The sequence below is a fragment of the Panthera pardus genome, unplaced genomic scaffold (genome assembly GCF_024362965.1).
Source record: "Panthera pardus isolate Hobbes unplaced genomic scaffold, ASM2436296v1 HiC_scaffold_17, whole genome shotgun sequence".
NCBI classification, from domain to species: domain Eukaryota; kingdom Metazoa; phylum Chordata; class Mammalia; order Carnivora; family Felidae; genus Panthera; species Panthera pardus.
This window is the reverse complement of record NW_026526732.1, coordinates 84759286-84780979: the sequence shown is the minus strand read 5'-3', so window position 1 is coordinate 84780979 and position 21694 is coordinate 84759286. Positions and strand designations below refer to the sequence as shown.

Below are 21694 nucleotides of genomic sequence, written 5' to 3'. Positions count from 1 at the left end.
AATTTTAAAATATTTTTAAAAGATATGATTGATAGAAAAATTTCCATTAAGTCTAAGGTTTCAGGGTGCTTTGGTGGCTGTCGGTTAAGCATCCGACTTTGACTCAGGTCATGATCTCATGGTTCGTGGGATCGATCCCTGCATTGGGCTGTGTACTGAGAGCTCGGAGCCTGGAGCTTGCTTCAGATTTTGGGTTTCCCTCTCTCTCTGCCTCTCCCCTGCTTGCACTCTGTCTCTCTCTCCCTTTCTCTCAAAAATAAATAAATAAACACTAAAAAAAATTTTTTTTAAGTCTAAGGTTTCTCTCCACTCTATTCTTTTCTCCATACTTCTCTTTTTCTTTTCTTTCTTTCTTTTTTAAAAATATTTCTCTCTTACATTATCTTTTTGAAATTCTGATTTCAAACTTTATTACAAGGCTATCATAATCAAAATAGTATGGTACTGGCATTAAAAATAGACACAAAGGCCAATAGAACAGACTTGAGAGCTCAGGAATAAACCTTCACCTATATGGTCAACTAATGTTTGACAAGGGAGCCAAGAATAGTCAATGGGGAAAGGATAGTTTCTTTAATAAATGGTGTTGGAAAAGTGGATAACTATATGCGAAAGAATGAAATTGGACCCCTATATTACACTACTCACAAAATTTAACTTGAAATAAATTAAAGACTTAAATGTGAGACCTGAAACTGTAAAATTCCCAAAAGATCTCCTTGACATCTGTCATTGCAATGATTTTTTTTTTTTTGGACGTGACACCCAAAGCATAAGCAACAAAATAAAAACTTAAATAAGTGGAGCTATATCAAACTAAAATGCTCTGCATGGCAGAAGAAACAATCAGCAAAATATAAAGATACCCTACAAAATTGGAGAAAATATTTGCAAACCATCTGTCTGGTAAGGGGTTAATATCCAAATATATATGGAACGTATACTCAATAGCAAAACTAAAACCAAGCAATAGTATTAAAAACTAGACAAAGGACTTGTGTAGACATATTTCCAAGGAAGACATGTAAATTGCCAAAAGGTACATGAAAAGATGCTCAACATCACTGATCATCAGGGAAATATGAATAAAAAAACCACAGTAAGATATCATCTCCCATCTATCAGAATGGCTATTATCAAAAAGACAAGAGATAAGTATTGGTGAAGATTGGAGATAAAAGGGACTTTCACACACCATTGGTGGTGGGAACATAAACCGGTACAGCTGCTGTGAAAAACAGTATGGAGATTCCTCAAAAAATTAAAAACAGAACTATATGATCCAGCAATCTCACTTCCGTGTATATATCAGAAGGAAATGAAAACACTATCTCAAAGAGATATCTGCACCCCCGATGTTCATTGCAGCATTTTTTTTTTTTTTTTGCAGCATTATTCACCATAGCCAAGATCTAGAAACAACCTAAGGAGCCATCAACAGAGAAATGGATAAAGAAAATGTGATATGTAACATATATAAAATGGAATATTGAAGTGAGTATGGAATATGAATGTGGAAGAATATGGAATATTATTTAACCATAAAAAGAAAGGAATCTGTCTTTTGTGACAACATGGATGGACCTTGAGGGCATTATATTAAGTGAAATAGGTCACACAGAGAAACACAAGTACTGTATGTTTTGCATATATGCAGGATCTAAAAAAGTTGAACTCCTAGAAATAGTACAATGGTGGTTGCCAGGGGCTGGGGGCAGTAAGGAAAATGGAGATGTCAGTCAAAGGGTACAAACTCCCAGTTATAACAATAAATTCTAATGTAATGTATAGCATGGGAGTGTAATTAATAATACTGTGTTATATAATTAAAAGTTGTTGGGGCATCTGGCTGGCTCAGTTAGAGGAGTGCATGATTCTTGATCTCTGGGTTGTGACTTTGAGCCCCATGTTGGGTGTAGAGATTAAATAAATAAATAAACTTTAAAAAAAGTAGTTAAGAGAGTAGATCTTAAAAGTAATCACTACAGACATACACACACACAAAGGTAATTATGTGATAGGATAGAAGTGTTAACTATTGTGATATTCATTTTGCAATATATACATGTATCATATCAAAATTGAACACCTTAAACTTATGTATGCTATATATCAATAATATTTCAATAAGGCTGAAAAAAATTCTTTTTCCTATATCATCTATATGTACCTCAATGTTATCTCTCTAAGATATAAATCTGATTTTTAAAATTTTAAATTAAAAAAAAGCCTTTCAGTGGTAGCTTATTGCCTAGGTCTTCACATTTTTGATTGTGTACTCCATCAATAAAAATTATGAATATGCACCCAACACATGTATTTTTCTTTATAACACACACACACACACACACACACACACACACACACACACACACTACGCTCATCAAACACTCAAAATGTAAAAGGATGAGAAAAGATAAATATAAATAGATGTTGTGATTTTTCCTGGAATAATTTTACATATGCTCTTGGGTGAGTGCACCCCACTTTGAAGACCATTTGTCTCTAGGATAAAATCCAAATTCTTTGGTATACAACGCGAGACCTTTACAAACTGGACCCTGTTTCTAGTCTCATCTACCACTTCCTGCCATCTGCTCTATGCTTTACACATTGGACTACTCACTGAACCTTATATGTACAATGTTTTTCCTTGTGTTATTCCCTCTACCTATTTGCTTCTTTTGTGTATAATGAGTTATTTGTCCTTAGACTAAAATGTCAGCTTTGATTTCTTAACAATCTCTCCCTTTTCCATTTTTTATTATAGCAAATTGTATTAGAGTTATCTAAGACAGTATGATAATATGTGTCATTGCTTAAGAACAGGAACCTTGTCTTACTTATTTTTCATTCCCCGTCCTAAGCAGAGAGAACAGCTTAAGAAATATTTATGAAAAAAATATTTATGGAGCTTCATATTATGTGAGAGGCCCTTTCCTGGTTGCTATGGGAGTCTACAAGATGTATAAACATGGTTTCTGCATTCAAGGAGTTTTTGAGTAAGATGTACCTCGAAGGAAACATTTATCAATTATCGTCCAAGAGAAGTATAAATATTTCTCTAACAATTATGAAAGTTAGAGGATGTAGTTTTTATTTATATTTTCTAGAGAGCAAGTGGTATATGATTAATATATTCCAGAGGAAGAGCAATAATATTTTTAGGAAGGAATTTAGAAAATGGATAGTCTGGACATACTTTCCCATATCCTGTTAACTTTAGGCAGCTGTACTGTCAGATGTCCTCAGATAGTGATCAAGACATAAACAAAATAAGACAGGTAAATATGCAGTTTTCTGTCATGTTTATATGCTAGCATGCACTTAATTGTTTTCACAGCAGAGTTAAAATTTCCTAGTGCTTTATAACCTAATAATTGGGTAATTCTTGGAACATATCCACAGATGTGGGTATTATTATAAACATTTTTAAAGAGGGGAATGAATGGATGGCAATTGAATGAAGTGATTTGTTCAAGATCAGTGAAAGCCACTATTACAATTCAGAGTTATTGCCTTTTCTGGTATTCAAATCCTAGGACCACAAGTCTCCATAGTTCCTTTAATTTTCTACATTTTATATGTTAACTTTCCATCTTAAAACTTTTGGGTACAGTTTCACTTAGTTGTAGAAGTCATTTCAATGATAGGTATATAGTATGTGAAGTTGTCAAATGCTGATTACAAATCATATGATATTTTCTTTATCAATCTTCTTTCATTGCCTTGTTGTAGGGGAGCCAAAAAAGCAGCTTTATTAAAAAAAAAAAAAAAGCTATGAGTAATGTTGCCTCTGGGAAAAGCCTGTAAAAAGCTGATACATAAAATTTAAATACTTGGAAAGAAGATATGTCATAGTTTTATCTCTTTAACTTCAAGGAAAGTAAACCAAATTTTGCAAGTGTTGTGAAATATCAGTGGGGCAGATAGTAAATCAGCTGGCTAAACACACAAGAAGCGCAAGAAACAGAATGACCTTCAGAAATAAGCTAAAAGTGCATGCAAAGCAACTTGAAATTGAATGACTCAGGCAGATTAGAAGATTAAGGTTCAAATCTGTTCTTCTAACTAATATGTGAAGCCACAGCTCTGTTGAGTCAGCCCTTCCTGGTAACCCTTTTGGTCAGAATTCTGTCCACACATACATTCATTCTGAGTAAGGAAAGATATACTGGCTTAGAAAATAACTTGTTATTTTATAACAGAAAACAAAATTTGTGATCAATGGAATATTGATATTAATAAGTGTGAGGGCATCATGATAACCTGCTATTAGTACAGCAATACCTTATTTTTCCAAAGGATGTATTTCTAGAGTTTTATACAAAGCCAATCATATTTAAGATGACACATGCAAGTTTGCTATTTTTAGAGAGACTATGATTAATCCTTTAGTCGAGGGATAGCTGAATTTTCATTTTTTATGTATTCTATTAATAGGGAACACTTACTGGTTTTTCTCTTCCAGTAATTTAAGTGGGGACAAGCAGTTATGTTTAGATTATCTTTCTAAATAAGTTCCTTAGGAGTAAAAATTGCAATCTGCAAATCAGTTGGTGAGATGATTCCAGTTCTATCAATAGACCCCTTTTAATGTTGTGGAAACAAACAAACAAACATACAAAAAAATAGCAAAGAATAGAACTCTAATAACAACAACAAAAAGAAAACTCAATCTGCAGAATGTGATTGATTCAATCCCCAGCCCCAAATAAAAGCCAACAGTAAGACACATAATTAATGAGCTATGTAGTGCCATCCTTACATATAAAAGAAAGCACTTAAACCAGGTCTCAGTTTTAACTTACAAGAGGTGGCTATAAAATAATGAGATTTTATAAGAGAGAAATTTAAGAATAGGTTCTTAAGACAGTTTTAGGGGAAAGTTTCCAAAGTATTTTGAGGGATAGGAAAACTGGAGAAAAGCTTTTAAATCTGTTAAAATTTACCTTTCCTTTTACATTAATGTGTGTTTATTTGGAAAAAAAAAAATCCCAGTAGCCTCTTGATTTATTGTTACATTATTGCCTGTCATGTAACCAAACTGTTGGCTTAGCTACTGTACTGTCAGCAGAGGCAGACCCCATACAACACTTCCTGGAGGAGGGCATCAGTGAATTGATAAGGAAAAAAAGATACAAGGATACAGGGAGTAGAAGGTGGAGCCATGGGAAGGACTTTTGCCTGAAGGAGAAAAGATGATCAGAGTAAGGGCAGAAACTAAGGTTGTTAATTTCTTTTTAAATTTCATTTCATTTTATATTACTTTTTTATTGTATTGTATTGTATTGTAAGCTCTATGTCCAATGTGGAGCTTGAACTCATGACCCTAAGATCAAGAGTCACATGCTCTACTGACTGAGCCAGCCAGGTGCCCCAGGGTTGCTAATTTCTTAAAACAACCCTGTGCCAACAGTGCTTACGAGTTAGAACCTGTGGTAAAAACACACCTACCACCACTTTGGTCCAATGTATTAGGAAACAGAAGAAACTAATGCTCAGTACCTGTTATGTGTCAGACACGATGGTAACACACATATTATTTAATTTTCAAAGCTTTCGTAGGTTTTGGTAACAATATTCTCATTTTATAGCTAAGGAAACCTGAGCTCAGACAGAGGAATTTACTTAAGCACAAGGATTAGAATGTGTGTTTGTATTTTTCCAGACCCCATGCCGTCTTCCAGTGGATCACCTATGTAACTTATTCTTAGGGTGCTAAAATTTGCCTGGCTTAGGTGTTAGTCAGTTTTTTGGCCCATCATCTGAACCCATCATCAATGGGAAGGGTCTGAGGGTGGAGTTAATTGTTATGCTAGAGAGGGTGTAGTGTTAGAACTAAGGAGGCTAGATTCTATCAAGTCCAAGGATTGGAAAAGGGAACCCCAGAGGATTAGAAGGCTGATGGACATGAATACGAAAACAAACAAACAAACAAACAAAGGTAAAAGAACTTTTAAAGACACTTTGTCCTAGAAAGTACCAAGTGGCCTGTAAAGGATATTTTTGAAAACAAAGCTCAGTTTTAGTATACACATAGAGAGCTGTAAAAAAGTGGAGCAGGTTTGGACTGGAGTAGGTGCCGGTCCGCTGACCTCATTACTTCTGATAGCTTTAATTGTATCTCAGAGTCATTGTTTTTATTGTGGACATTTTCTGATAAGTTAAGGAACAGGAATGAACAAATTGAATGCTATGATGCAGGTTTAAGGAAGTTAACGCTTTTATACCTTTGTAAAGCTTGGAAGAAACTTTCAGTGATAGCTTCAGCTGTGTCTCAGGTTTTTTGTTGTTGGCTTTTTTCTGATTACTTAGGCAAAGGAATGTATAAATTGAATGCTGTGATGCAGATTTAAGGAAAGTCCCCTATGTTTGGATTAGTTTGCAAGTACAACATTTGAAAAAGAATACCAGTTACCACCCAATCATTCCCACCCTGTCCCTGTTCATCACTGTGTAGCAGGTGGTCCTATTTGAAAACCTAGACTATGTTCTAATCCAGTCTCCTATGCCCTTTAGTTATGAGGGAAACAGATCAGCACAATCCTTAAAAACATTTTAAAGTACATGCCAAAAATTCTTTTCATTGTGAAAAACTTCAAACATGCACAAAAGTAGACAGAATAGAATAATAAACCTCAATTGACTATTTATGTAACTCTGATGATTACCAATATTTTGCCAAATTTGTTTCATCTATCTCCCATTCTACCAACTTGTGTCCCCTGGTCCTCCTTTCCCCCAAAACCATCATTGGACTATTTTATAATGTTTATTTATTTATTTATCTTGGTGGGGGGCAGAGAGAGAGAGAGAGAGAGAGAGAGAGAGAGAGAGAGAGAGAGAGAGAGAGAGAGAGAGAGAAGAGAGAGAGAGAAGAGAGGAGAGAGAATCCCAAGCAGGCTCTACACGGTCAGTGCACAGCCTGACATGGAACTCAATCTCACAAACTGTGAGATTATGACCTAAACTGAAATTAAGAGTCAGATGCTCAACTGTTGAGACACCCAAGCACCCCATCATGGGACTATTTTATTCTTTCTTTCTTTCTTTCTTTCTTTCTTTCTTTCTTTCTTTCTTTCTTTCTTTCTTAAAAAAATTTTTTTAATGTTTATTTGATTTTGAGAAAGAGACAGAGTGTGAGTGGGGAAGGGGTAGAGAGAAAGGGAGACACAGAATCTGAAGCAGGCTCCAGGCTCTCAGCTGTCAGCACAGGGCCGGATGTGGGGCTCAAACCCATGAACCATGAGATCATGACCTGAGCTGAAGTCAGACACTCGACTGACTGAGCCACCCAGGTGCCCCACCACTGGAGTGTTTTTAAGGCAAATTCCAGATATAATTTCATACATTTCAGGTAAGGGCTTAAAAAATAATGATGCCATGATCACACAAAACAAATCGTGCAGTAATTCTTTAATATCATCTATCATTCATCCATATTTAAATTTCCTCAGTTGTCTCAAAGATATCTTTTTATAGCACGTTTAGTTAGAATCAAAATCAATAAAATAATTTTAACTGAAATTCATCGATATGTGTATATGTCTCTCTTATTTAGAAAATTAATAGATTTTATTTATTTTGTTTTTTAATGTTTATTTACTTTTGAGAGGGGGAGCATAGAGAGAGAGGGAGACACAGAATCCAAAGCAGGCTCCAGGCTCTGAGCTATGAGCAAAGCCTGATGTGGGGCTCGAACTTACAAACCATGAGATCATGACCTGAGCCAAAGTTGGATGCTTAATTGACTGAACCACCCAGGTGCCCCTAGATTTTATTTGTTAGAGCAGTTTTAAGTTTGCAGAAAAATTGAACAAAAGCATAGACAGTTTCCATATTAGCCCCACTCCTCAATCTTGCTCACCCCATCCAGTTTCCCCTATTATTAACATCTTGCACTGGTGCATTTGTTACAATCGATGAACCAATGTATTACTATCAACTGAAGTCAATAGTTTACATTGGGGCTCACTTTTTGTGTTGTACAGTTCTGTGGATTTTGACACATGCATAATGTCATGTATCTACCATTACAGTATCATACAGAATAGTTTCATTGCCCAAAAAAAGTCCCCATTCTCCACCTATCTATTCCCCGACCCCTCTTTCCCAACCTCTGGCAACCAATGGTATTTTATTTTATTTTACCTTTTTTTTTTTTTTTTTTAGTTTTTTAACCAGTGATCTTTTTACTGTCTCTATAATATTGCATTTTCCTGAGTGACATATAGTTGGAGTCATATAATATGAGGTCTTTACAGGCAAACTTCCTTAAGCATTTAAGATTCCTTTACATCTTTTCTTGGCTTGATAACTCACTTCTTTTTATGGTTGAATACTAATCCATTGTATTGGATGTGTCATAATTCATTTATTCACCTATTGGAGGACATCTTGGTTGCTTCCAAGCTTTGGCAATTATGAATAAAGCTGCTATAAATATGTATTACAGTAATGAGGCATAGAAGCAGAAAAAGGTTCACCTTCAGCCCAGAAGGCTGACCCTGCAGTTTCATTAAGGACCAAATAGGTACTGGCTGCTATATTCTTAAAGGGTCTCATGACTTCCTGTACATTTCACCGATAGTTAATATCAAGCTGAATTATAAGCGCCAGAGAAATGTTGCAAAAGTAGTTTTATAAATAGAAATTCGAAGAAGACATTTATCATCTAATACTCCCTGCATATCCCCTCCCCCTGAGCACTAAGCATATAACTACCAGCTTCACACAGCAAAAGGACAGCACTTTCTGCCCACAGGTCCTGTCTCCATGCTACCCAAATAAACTTACTAAGTTGCACTATAACACGTCTCAAGAATTCTTTCTTGACCATTTGTTCCCAACCCCACTTCAGCAGGTTTTTCTGTGGACTTCATTTTGCAGCTCATTTCGGTAAATACCTGGGAGCACGGTTGTTGGATCACATGGTAATAGTATGTTTAGTTTTGTAGGAAACCACTGAGTTGTCTTCTAAAGTGACTACCATTTTGCACTCCCACCAGCAATGAATGGGAGTACCTGTTGCTCCACATCCTCACCAGCAATTGGTATTGTCATTGTTTTGGAGTTCAGCCATTCTAATAGGTCCGTAGAGGTATCTCATTGTTTTTTAGATTTGCAATCCCCTATTGACATATAATGTTGAACTTTCTAAGTGTCTCTTTTTTCCCCCTCTGTAACAGTTCTATACCTGTCTCCTCTTGTCAAGTCATTTATTTGCTAACGAAACCAGCCATTTATTTTGTGGATTTTTCCACATTCTGATAAATCATGATTGTAAGGTACATGGCTTTTTGATAGAGATTTTGTGTCATCATCTTCATGTTTGAAGAGAACACATACAAAAGATTGTATTGGATGGAAAGGCTTTAAGATTCTACTATATTTTACATATTAACACTGAAATTTAATATTTTTAAGGGCACCTGGGTGGCTCAGTTGGTTAAGAGTCCAACTCTTGATTTTGGCTCAGGTCATGGTCTCACAGTTTGTGCATTCAAGCCCTGCGCCAGGCTCTGTGCTGGCAGCATGGAGCCTGCTTGGGATTCTGTCTCCCTCTCTCTCTCTGCCCCTCACCCACTTGTGCTCTGTCTCTCTTTCTCTCAAAAATAAATAAACATTAAAAAAAAAATAAAATATTTCATTTAGTGAAAACCATAAAATCTAATGCGTATTTTTATCGCTAAACTTCCCATGTCATATATATTTTTTGGGATTGATAAATTGTTATCAAGATGCCTAGTATTTCTATGGAAACTGTCCCTCAGTCTAGGTAAACTTGCTGGTGCTGCTCAGATCAATTCCTACACATAAGGGATCTTTTAAGTTCTTTATCACATTGCAAATGATAGGAATAGTTCCTTCTGCTGTCTCCTGACCAGGGTTGATGTATATTAATTAACTTATTAACAGTGTAATAATTTGGATCTTGTGTAAGTTCAAAAGGAATACAAAAACAATACCAAAGCATCACACAGAAATATACATGGAACTTCAGTGTTGCCTAAGGAAACCCTGCATTCTTGTAATTGGATCCTTGAGAATGAATGGAATTGCTGGAGATAGTTTCAGCTATCTTGAGGAAACAAAATTGCACTAGCAATTATTTGCTCAAATCTTAGGAAACTTGAAAACTTTTCTGACAGGAGCTGGAGAAAAGTAGGGAAAAATAAATCTTTTCTTTTCTGATAGTTCATTATAAACCCAGTATGTGTAAAACAAACAAACCTGGGTATCCTGAAAGTAGAATTTAGAAGTGCTATGTCAGTTGGGAAAGCACGTGACTCTTGATCTTGGGGTTGTGAGTGTGAGCCCCATGTTGGGTATAGAGACTACTTCAAAGAAATCTACAAAAAAAAAAAAGAGAAAGAGGGGTGCCTGGGTGGCTCAGTTGGTTAAGCATCCTACTTCATCTCAGGCCATGATCTCATGGTTTGTGGGTTCGAGGCCCTCATGGGGCTGTATGCTGTCAGCCCGCTTTGGATCCTCTGTCTCCCTCTCTCTGCACACCATCCCCCCACCCCTCGACTTGTTCTCCCACTACCCCCCTTGCTCGTTCTGTCTCAAAAATAAATACACTTTAAAAAAAAGTTAAAAAAATGCTAGTGCATTTCTTTCTCTTTTCTGTAGTAATCAATGGAACAATAGCTGTTATGGTTTCTAGATATGGCTCTAATTGTAGATTTTTGCTATTCCTCTTTTTTTTTTTTTGAGTTGCAATGGTTTTAAAACAATTTAGAACTGACATGTTTATCATCCATAAAATGGAATTAATACCTGGCTTCAGTTTAATGTCTACTACAGTTTATTGGGTGGTTTCCTGTGCCAGGTTCTTTATCTTTATGGCTCTTCCCAGGTATTATCTCTATTTGACAGACAAGGACCTTGAGGCTTGGAGATGGTAAGCAGTTTGCTCATGGACACAGATGGTAAGTGTTGAGGAAGGATCTGAACCTAGGTACTACCTTCTCAAATTCATAAGTTTATCTGAAGGTTTAAGTAATATACAAGATGGCAAAATATCCAGAGCAGGGTAGTGTTCCATGAATGCTGATTCCTATCCTCCTAAATTGTGAGGAAGAGAGATGCCCTTTCATGTGTATTTTCCTTTCCTCCCTTTTTTGCACTTAAACATGTGAGATCAGTTTTTTACTAAGCATTATCTTAAACTGGGCTCATTTTAATAAATGATTTACAGTCAGCAAGTAGAGAAAAATTTTTATGGCATAAAACCAAAACAAAAAGTAAAAACAAACAAAACTCCAATATATGAGAGGGTAGCACTGATTGATTCCAAATTAGAGACTATCATCATCATGGAGTTTTGGGTTGATGATACTTTTTTTTTTCCTAAATATTTTATTATGCTTCTCTTAACAATAAGGACATTCTCTAACACAATCTCAATACCATTATCACATCTGAAAATGTTATCAATAATTTCATAATATCTTCTAGTGTCCAGTCCAAATTCACTTTTTCCAACTATCTCAAAGGTGTCTTTTTTAATTTATTTTTTATTTTTTAAAATTTACATCCAAATTAGTTAGCATATAGTGCAACAATGATTTCAGGAGTAGATTCCTTACTGCCCCTTACCCATTTAGCCCATCCCCCCTCCCACAACCCCTCCAGCAACCCTCAGTTTGTTCTCCATATTTATGAGTCTCTTCTGTTTTGTCCCCCTCCCTGTTTTTATATTATTTTTGTTTCCCTTCCCTTATGTTCATGTGTTTTGTCTCTTAAAGTCCTCATATGAGTGAAGTCATATGATTTTTGTCTTTCTCTGACTGACTAATTTCACTTAGCATAATACCCTCCAGTTCCATTCACGTAGTTGCAAATGGAAAGATTTCATTCTTTTTGATTGCCAAGTAATACTCCATTGTATATATATACCACATCTTCTTTATCCATTCATCCATCAATGGACATTTGGGCTCTTTCCATACTTAGGCTATTGTTGATAGTGCTGCTATAAACATGGGGGTGCATGTGTCCCTTCAAAACAGCACACCTGTATCCCTTGGATAAATGCCTAGTAGTGCAATTGCTGGGTCATAGGGTAGTTCTATTTTTAGTTTTTTGAGGAACCTCCATACTGTTTTCCAGGGTGACTGCACCAGCTTGCATTCCCAAGGTTGATGATGCTTTTTGAGTGCATATAATCTAGAGGTAAAGCTATGAAAGGGCCATGAATGGTCCCTATCCCAGATGACTTTGCATGAATAGGGCTCCAGATTTAGGCCTGGGCCTGAAATTCCTACTCAACACTACTCCAGAGTCTGCCTGGTGGCTTGCTGTTCCCTACAGCTGCTATTTCTGGAGAGACCTGAAGTTGGGAGATCATTCAAGTTTATCCTGAGAGTCCCTGGTGTTGGTTCAGAGTAACCTCTTTTCATACCACAGGTCTAAATACAATGGAAAATATTTTGGAATAAATAACCTAATCTTACTTACAGGTTTTTAAAGAAGTAACCTAGTCTTACTTACAGTCTCTAAGAAGTATGAGTGAAAGGTATTTTTAGGATCCTTTTGTTCTAAGGTTGAGCTTGGCATTATTTGAGGTTATCTTCAATTTTTATTGAAGGAAATTGAAATTCTTTTGTCCACCCTGATGTCTACAGTGATGAATATAAGACTACTCAAGATCAGTATGGTAATCCTAAAATCTCTGTGGTCTCATTTTTTGTGTCCTTCATAGCATTCTACAAGGCTGAGCCAATCATCTAACTGTGGCATAAGCTGAGGATACTGATAGTCCATTTCACTGATGTTTAAGCAAGTAACATTGAAACAAATGTTTTATTTTTATTTTTATTTATTTTTATTTTTTAATGTTGATTTTTGAGAGAGAGAGAGAGAGAGAGAGAGAACCAAGGGAGGGTCAGAGAGAGAGGGAGACACAGAATCCAAAGCAGGCTCCAGGCACTGAGCTGTCAGCACAGAGCCCGACACAGGGCTTGAACTCACAAACCACGAGATCATGACCCAAGCTGAAGTCAGATGCCTAACTGACTGAGCCCCCCTGCACCCTGAAACAGTTGTTTTAAGGAAACTCCTAATTATATAACAAGTATAAGAGTTACATTTCTTTATTATTGGAAACATCTTGCCATAATAATTTTATCAATAACTTTATTGCCATGTCACATTGTAACAGGAATGTCTACTTCCCTTTTTTCCCTTATTTTGACCCAGGAAGCGTGGACTCTGAGGCACAGAAAAGGATGAGGTAGATCATGTGGTGACTATAGTAACATGTTGCATAAACTGCTATGACCACTAGGTGGCAGGCTGATGCAGAATGGCAGCACCCTGGGTCTCTGGAGGTTGTTAAAAGTCTGGCTACTTTTCTGGCCACTCGCATGGTGGTAACCATTTGCAGCAGGCTTTTCCTAGATTCAGAATGAAAGTCAAATGAGTTCTGGCATCTATCACTTTATGGACCTGTAGTCCCAGTTACCATCCCTCCTGATTTTTACTGTTAGACCTTAACATTTTTTTTTCATGTTTATGTATTTATTTATTTATTTTGGGGGGGGGGGGAGGGAGAGAGAGACAGAGACGATGTGCCCACCGGGAAGGGGCAGAGAGAGAGAGAGAGAGAATCCCAAGCAGGCTCCGCGCTGTCAGTGCAAAGCCCAATGTGAGGCCTGAACCCATGAACCATGAGATCATGACCTCAGCCAAAATCAAGAGTTGGATGCTTAACCAACTGATGTACCATCCAGGCACCCCTCTGCTTTTAGACCTTTAGGTTGAAAAGAGTAAGAATCCTATTCCAGATAGTAGAGCTGTTTCCTAACTATCCTAATGTGATTTCAGGGCCCTTTACACAGACATCTAGAACTCAGAGGCGTTGCTGTAATATTCTGAGCCTTTTATTAAAATTCACATAACCCTGTAATGAAAATGTAAAACATTACAGAATTCAGAAGTGGTGACGAGAATTGTAAAGAAGGGCTTATTAACTACAAGCTCTGGAGAGACACTGCAGCCCTGACAAAATTACCTCTCTTTTCGGTGTTTATGAGATGTCAAAATGTTTCAGTCTAAAGTGGCTTCCAGTCATCCATCCTTGGTTGGGATCCAGTTCTTCTCTTTTCTGCCATACACCTTCCTGCTTAGCAATGGTATTGACTCCCATAGTGGCATTCAGTGTCTCAACTAAGACAGAGCAACTTTTGTCCCCATGTTTCTTCAGATTGGACAAAGTCTATTTTTGGCCCAAACTGATCTGCCTTAAATGATCTCTATGGGAGTGATGTTGTCTGGTTCAGTTACTGCCTATGATTCTTGAATCTTCTTAGACTCTACTCTCCTTTCCCTCAACTCCTGTGTTTCATGGCCCTATCTCTGGCTCCAGTGCTAACATATACCCCTCAAGAGTGGTAGCTTGTATTCTTGCTCAGAATTCCAACTCTGCCTTGTTCATCCTGTCACCATGTTACTGGCTTGTCTCTACTGCTAGCATCCAAACTTCTTGCCTATACTACTCTTCTATTTCAAGACTCTTGATGCTGTCACCATTGAGTCAATTCAACTCTACTTTTTCCACATCTCTATGGTTACTTGATGGAAAGTAATTAATAGGAAATGCAAGAGACTCTGCAGACAAACTCTTAGAACAAATAAGAGTTCAGCAGGGTTGCTGAATATAAGATTAATACACAAAAATTAATGGTATTTTTTATACCATCAGTAACCCATTAAACATTGCAATAAAAAATACCGCTTACAATAACATCAGGGACCATGAATCTTTAAAATTTTTTTTAACATTTATTCATTTTTGAGAGACAGAGACAGAACATGAGTGAGGGAGGGGCAGAGAGAGAGAGGGAGACACAGAATCTGAAGCAGGCTCCAGGCTTTGAGCTGACAGCACAGAGCCCAATGTGGGGCTTGAACTCACGGACGGTGAGATCATGACCTGAGCTGAAGTCGGACACTTAACCGACTGAGCCACCCAGGCGCCCCTGAATCTTTTTTTTCCCAATGTTTATTTATTTTTCAGAGAGAGAGAGAGAGAGAGAGACAGAGAGAGAGACAGAGAGACAGAGAGACAGAGCATGAGTGGGAGAGGGGTAGAGAGAGAGGGAGACACAGAATCAGAAGCAGGCTCCAGGCTCTAAGCTGTCAGCACAGAGCCCGATATGGGGCTCGAACTCACATCACAAACCGTGAGATCATGACCTGAGCTGAAACCAAGAGTTAGACACTTAACCGACTGAGCCACCCAGGCGCCCCAGGGACTATAAATCTGACAAAGGATATGCAGACCTTTATGGAGAAAAAGCAAAAAATGTTATTGTAAAACATAAAAACATAAATCTAGAGCTATACCATGCCCATGGATGGGAACATTCAATTTCATAATGGTGTTGATGCTCCTTAAGTTATCTATAGGTTAAATGAAATTCAAATAAAAATGCCACAACACTTTCTGCCATGGAACTAGACAGACTCTAAAGTCAATATGGAGGAGTAATAGTCAAAGAACTGCCAAAAGCAATTCTGAAAAGGAACTAGGAGAGGTGATTTACATATTAGACATTAAAACTTAATATAAAACTATATTAATTAAAGCATATGGTGTCTGGTCCAATGATAGATAAATAGGTCAGTAGAAGAGAAATGAGAGCTTAGAAATAGACTGAAGTATTTGTGGCAGATTGATATAAATATATTAGTTAGAATTTCTTTCTGTGAGAGACAGAATTCTCAAAATGGCAATGGCTTAAACAGGATAGATGTGTATTTCTTTCTCACCTATTAATGCAGAGGAAGTGAGGGAGCAACTTTTTATACCACTTCTTATAACTTTTTATACCACTGTGCATGGCCAAATTTCCTAAACTCAACTAATGGCTCAGGATGGTTCCTCCAGCTCTAGCCAACATGTCTGTATTCCACCAGAAGAAAAGAGGTTTAGGAAGGAAGAAGGTATGTCTCCTCCCTTTGGGGACATTTCCTGAAGTTTGCATACACTACTTCCTCTAACAACTTGTTGGCCAGAACATGGCCACATTCTGCTGTAAGTAAGGCTGGGAAATGTACTTAAGTCTGAATGCCCAGGTTTCCAGTTAAAATTTTTGTTACTATAGAAGGAAATGCAGACAAAATACTGAAGAACTAAAAGTCTGTTCAGGTGGCAATACAAATCAATTAAACAAAGAATCATTATTTAACCCATTTATTGGGACAGTGGATTCCTATGGAAAAGTAAAATCAGATACCTTCCTCACACTGTATGCAAAGAAAAAATTTTTATGGATTAAAAATCTAGACGTGAAAAAAACTTTAAGACTACTTGAAGAAAATATGGGAGAATATCTTTTTGACTTTGCAGTAGGAAGAGATTATTTTTTAACAGAAGGCACAGCCCATGAAATAAAAGTGTGACAAATTTGCCCATACCATAAATACAAATTTCTGTACCACAGAGGAGAGAATAAACAAAAACTAGAGAGACTGAGGGAAATATTTGTAACTTATACATTAGGATAACATTTCAGTCCAGCACACATAAAGTTCCTACAAATCTGTGAGAAAAAGACAACCTAATACAAACGGGAGAAAAGATCTCATGAGGCCATTTATAGAAGATGAAAATTAATATGTGAAGATGTACTCAACCTTACTAGTATGAGTACTGAGTGGAAGGGTGTATTCTAAATGACGATGATGGTTGCTTCTGGACAGACAATGTAAAATATCTAGTGAGGGAGAGGAAGAGAATGGAGGAGAGAACAAAGAGGTAGGTGTTGAACTTGTCAGGAGTTGTCACATAATTTTTTAAGTTAAAAAAAGAAAGGAACAAAGCCAAACCACAAAACCCTCTCAGTTGGGTTTTTCTCAACTTTGGCCACTCTTGGACGAGACACACTGTCTATTTATCCATTACTCCCTGTGTGTACAAAAGAGAGTAGAAGGAACAGTACTCCCTGCATCGTCCTGGCCCCTTGCCATGGCTGAGAAGGTTGACCCACCATTTGTGTAGAAATCCTGTAGCTCCAATTCTCTTTGATGCTATATCTCTATGAAGGGAAATGCAGGCATCTTATCTTGACTTTTGAAGAAGAACCCTGCTCATTTCTTTTCTTTGCTCATGCAAAAGGAGAGCATGCCATGTTCCTTGTCTTCAATAAACTTCTGCTACACTGACTCCTCGGGACATATAGGATACCTAAGTCAATTTGTTTTCTCTCTCTTGGCAGGCCATCCTCCCAGCTAAAGCCCAAGAATTCTTGATGAAGTATCCAGTGGTCCTGATCCATGGGTTGTGCCTAGCTAATTTAAAAAGAAAAGGAGGGTCACCTGTGTGGCTCAGTCAGTTGAGCGTCTGACTCTAGATTTCAGTTCAGGTTATGATCCCAGAGTCCTGGGATCGAGCCTTGCGTCGAGCCTTGTGATAGGCCCCGCGGTGAGTATGGAGCCTGCTTAAAATTCTCTCTCCCTCCCTCTGCCCCTCTCCCCCACTTGCATCTGCTCTCTCTAAAAATAAATAAAAAAATAAATAGAAGAAGGAAAAATTAATAGGGAAAAAAGGTAGTATGCAATAATAAATTATTTCAGTAACTGAAAGAGGCATCTGAATGAAGTCCTCATTAATATATGATTTTTTAACGTATTGAAAATGAAAATGTCATCTTTCTGTAAGAGACTAGTTCAATGGTGGTAGAGTACCAGGCCCTATAGGAGTCAAAGTATATATTTGGTTCCAGTGAAAGCAAGGAATTGAGAACAGCAGCTGTGTGGCTCTTGGGCCAGCTGACCCTGGGAGGGGAGCAGAAGCCAAAATGAGCTAAATATGTATGAATGCACACAGGCTCAGGCTGAGTCCTGAGGTGGGAACTGCATGACAAAAGCAAGTCTAGCTTTTATGGATGAACTGAAACTAAGATCTGGAGGCAGGTCAGCCTCCAGAAACTAGGCACTACAAACCCAAGGATATGGTTGGCTTCGTGACTCATTTCTGTTTTGTTTCCATTTCAAATCATTTTTATTTTTGTACATTGAATACTTGGTTTATATTCTAAATATATTAGAAACAGATTTATGTAATGCTATTTACACAGGTTTTATTCTTTTCTGTTATACAATTCCTTTTTCCAAAAATCTGTGATTTGATAAAAGTTCAATAAGCAAACACATTTTAGCACATGGGAGTAAATATATCCTTATAACATCCCTTGAAGCTTGATTGGATGAAACTTATGATTAAACTATGACAGTGGGGGGCAGGGCGCCTGGGTGGCTCAGTCAGTTGAGCATCCAAGTCTTAATTTCGGTTTAGGTCATGATCTCATGCTTTGTTTGTGAGATTGAGCCCCTGGCATGGGCTGTGTGCTGACAGCCTGGAGCCTGCTTGGGATTCTCTCTCCCTCTCTCTCTGTCCCTCCCTGGCTCACACACATTCGCACATGGGCACACACTCTCTGTCTCTTGAAAGAAAGAAAGAGAAAGAAAGAAAGAAAGAAAGAAAGAAAGAAAGAAAGAAAGAAAGAAAGAAAGAAAGAAAGAAAGATTAAAAAAAATACGACAGTGGAAATGTATGCCGTAATCAAAAGAAAAAATATTGAAGAATGGGTGGAGAACTTGCTTTCTCATTGACCTCAAGGGTGTGCTGGTTTTGTGGGGGCAAGACAGGATGTGAAAGATCACCTTTCATGTTCTGGACAGGCATGAGAGAGAAGTGGCAGTGGAGAGCTTTGAGGCAACAGTAGGCTCGCCATACAGCTTGCCAACCTCGCCCAAGGGGAGAATCCCATGGGGAAAGGCTTGACAGGCTGGCGCTGACTCAGGAATTCCCTCCCACAAGGAGATGAACTGATGGGGAAGGAGGCATTTGGAGCAGTCCAGGGCTGCTACAGCTGCTTACTAGTGCGCTCCAGATCCAGGTACCTTGTACCTATCTTTCCTTCTGTTCTCCTCAGGTGGCTTTCATCCTCTGAGTTGCAAGGTCTGATGCCTGCGTTCTGGGCAGGTTGGAAGCAGACAAGCCAAGGGCCTGCTCTCTTGGGGTGTTGCTTTTTTATTCAGGGAGAGAATGCATTCTCTGCAGTCTTTTTTTTTTTTTATACACACTCAAATATATATTTATTCATGCATATTCCTATATATAATTGTTCTTACAAGTCTTTTTTTGGATGTATCGTCGTGCAGAATTATGTCACTTGGCCACGTCTAGCTGGATTGAAACTAGAAAGGTGTATTTTACCTTTCCAGCTCTGAAAAAGGAATATATGGCAGAGGGAGTCACTGGATCACTTTTTGGTAGTCAATATACAGTGTTCATTTCTAAGGTTACACAGGTGCCAAAAGTGAACAATGAAAATGAAAAGCAAGGAGAAGCCAAGAAGTTAAAATGTTGGTAACAGAACAAAACAAAGTATTAGGTCAATGTAACAATTAACCTTTGGTGTGCATATACTACTGGTGAGGTTTAAAAATCTTGACACATAGTGTGAAAACAATTACATATGCACATAGTTTAAAGATTCAGGTAATTCTACAAGACTTGGTAGAAAAACAAAAGAAAACCCAGCAATCCCCATTACCTACAATTGTCTCTTTCTAGAGGAAGTCATTTTAAACTGAGAATTTTCTTTCCTTGCATTTCTAGTTCCAGTTTCATCTTTCCACTGGCTCTCCATCTGTTCATTGAAGTCTTACCTAAGTATCTTCCTTAGGCTGTGGTAATTTAGGACACAATTTTTGGTCATAATTTTCGTTTTCTCTGTGATGATATTTTTCTGGTGAGTTTTATTAGCTATTTTTCTGTTTAAGTTTTTTCCTTTTTTTTTTTTAAGTTTATTTATTTTGAGAGAAAGAAAGGGAGAGAGAGTGTGCACATGAGTGGGGGAGGGGCAGAGAGAGAGAATCCCAAGCAGGCTCTGTGCTGTCAGTGCAGAGCCTCATGTGGGGCTTGAACCCACAAACCGTGAGATCATGACCTGAACCAAGATCAAGAGTGAGATGTTTAACTGACTGAGCCACCTAGGTGCCCCTTAGTTTTTTTCTTTTAAACTGATTTTTTTGTTTCTTCGTATAAATCTTGTTTTGGTACAAAAATATTTTCATTATGGAAAATTTTGAACATATACAGAAGTAGAGAGAAGAGTAAAATGAATCCCCATATACTCATCATTCAGCTTCAACAGTCATCAACTCACAGCCGTATAATTCCATCTTTGCCCCACCTGCTTATCCCTTCCTGTATTGTTACTTTTTGTAGTAAAATATACATAACATAAAATTTACCATTTTAACCATTTTTAAGCATAATGGTCTTTGTCATTAAGTACATTAGCATTGTTGTGTAACCACCACTACCATCCATCTCCAGAACTATTTCATCTTCCCACACTGAATCTCCCTACTCGTTAAACAATAACTCTCCATTCCTCCCTCTCCTCAGCCCTTGGCAACCACCAGTGGAAGGTACTCTCTATCCCCATAAGCTTGACTACTCTAGGTACCTCATACAAATGAACTCATACAACATTTGTCCTTTCATAACTTGCTTATTTCCCTTAGTTAGCATGATATTTTCAAGATCCCAACCTGAGCATGAATTTCCTTCCTTTTTAAGACTCAATAATATCCCATTGTAAGGATACATCACATTTTATTATTTATCCATTCATCAAGGACACTTGGGTTGCTTTCACCTTTTGGCTATTGTGAAGAATTCTTCTGTGAACAAGGGTGTACAAATATCTGTTTGAGTCCCTACCTTCAACTCTTTTAGGCATATGCTCGGAAATGGATTATTGGATCGTATGGTAATTCTATGTTTATTTTTTTTAGGAGCTGCCATACCATGTTTCACAGTGGCTGCACCATTTAACACTCCTACCAACAATGCACAATGCACCTTTCAACAAAGGTTTCTACACCCCTTTCTAATACTTGTTATTTTCTGTTTTGTTTGTTTTTGTTTTTATAATTTTTTAAAATGTTGATTTATTTTTGAGAGAGAGAGGGACAGAGTACGAGCTGGGGAGGGGCAGAGAGAGAGAGGGAGACACAGAATCTGAAGTTGTGCTGACAGCTCAGAGCCCAATGCAAGGCTCAAACTCATGAACCAAGAGATCATGACTTGAGCTGAAGTCAGACACTTAACTGACTGAGCTATCCAGACGCCCCATGTTTTTGTTTTTATAATAGCCATCTTATAGGTCTTGAATTGGTTCCTGTGTTATTTATGAAGCAAATCCCAGATGTAATATTTCACCCACAAATATTCAATATGTATTTCCAAAAGATAAACACCCTTTTAGAAAATAGAACTCAAAAAAAGAAAATAGAACCCCAATGTAAATAATTAATAAAATTTTTTTAAGTATCATCCATTATCTTGTCAGTATTCACAATTTCAACCATTCAGAAACATAATAACTTCTTTTTTAGGTTTTTGGTTTGTAATGGAACCAAATTTTTCATAATATATTGCTATTAGTTGTCTTTTAAGTCCCTTTAAATCCATAGTTTCCATTCTTTTATTTTTCCTTGCAATTTACTTGTTGAAGAAATTAGATTGTTTTATAAAGTTTCCTGTGGTCTGAATTTTGTTAATACATCCATGTAGTATTTAATATGATCCCCTATATTTCCTTGCAAATTGGTAGTCGAATCTAGAGGCTTGATCTGATTCGCATTCAATTTTTTGGCAAGC

The 21694-nt window shown here is 37.4% G+C and overlaps 1 protein-coding gene across 3 annotated transcripts in view; it reads left to right on the top strand.

Annotated features, from left to right (window-relative positions):
- Positions 1-21694, top strand: part of CD109 (CD109 molecule) — a 168502-nt gene that overhangs the window by 3371 nt on the left and 143437 nt on the right. For 2 of the 3 annotated variants that reach the window (XM_053904722.1, XM_053904721.1), the window contains exons 2-4: positions 1391-1494; positions 17232-17437; positions 20827-20905. In XM_053904722.1, coding sequence (XP_053760697.1) covers positions 20881-20905 — 25 coding nt within the window. In that variant the 5' untranslated portion in view covers positions 1391-1494; positions 17232-17437; positions 20827-20880. The remainder of the gene's footprint in view (positions 1-1390; positions 1495-17231; positions 17438-20826; positions 20906-21694) is intronic. The other variant, XM_053904723.1, reaches the window with a different exon arrangement.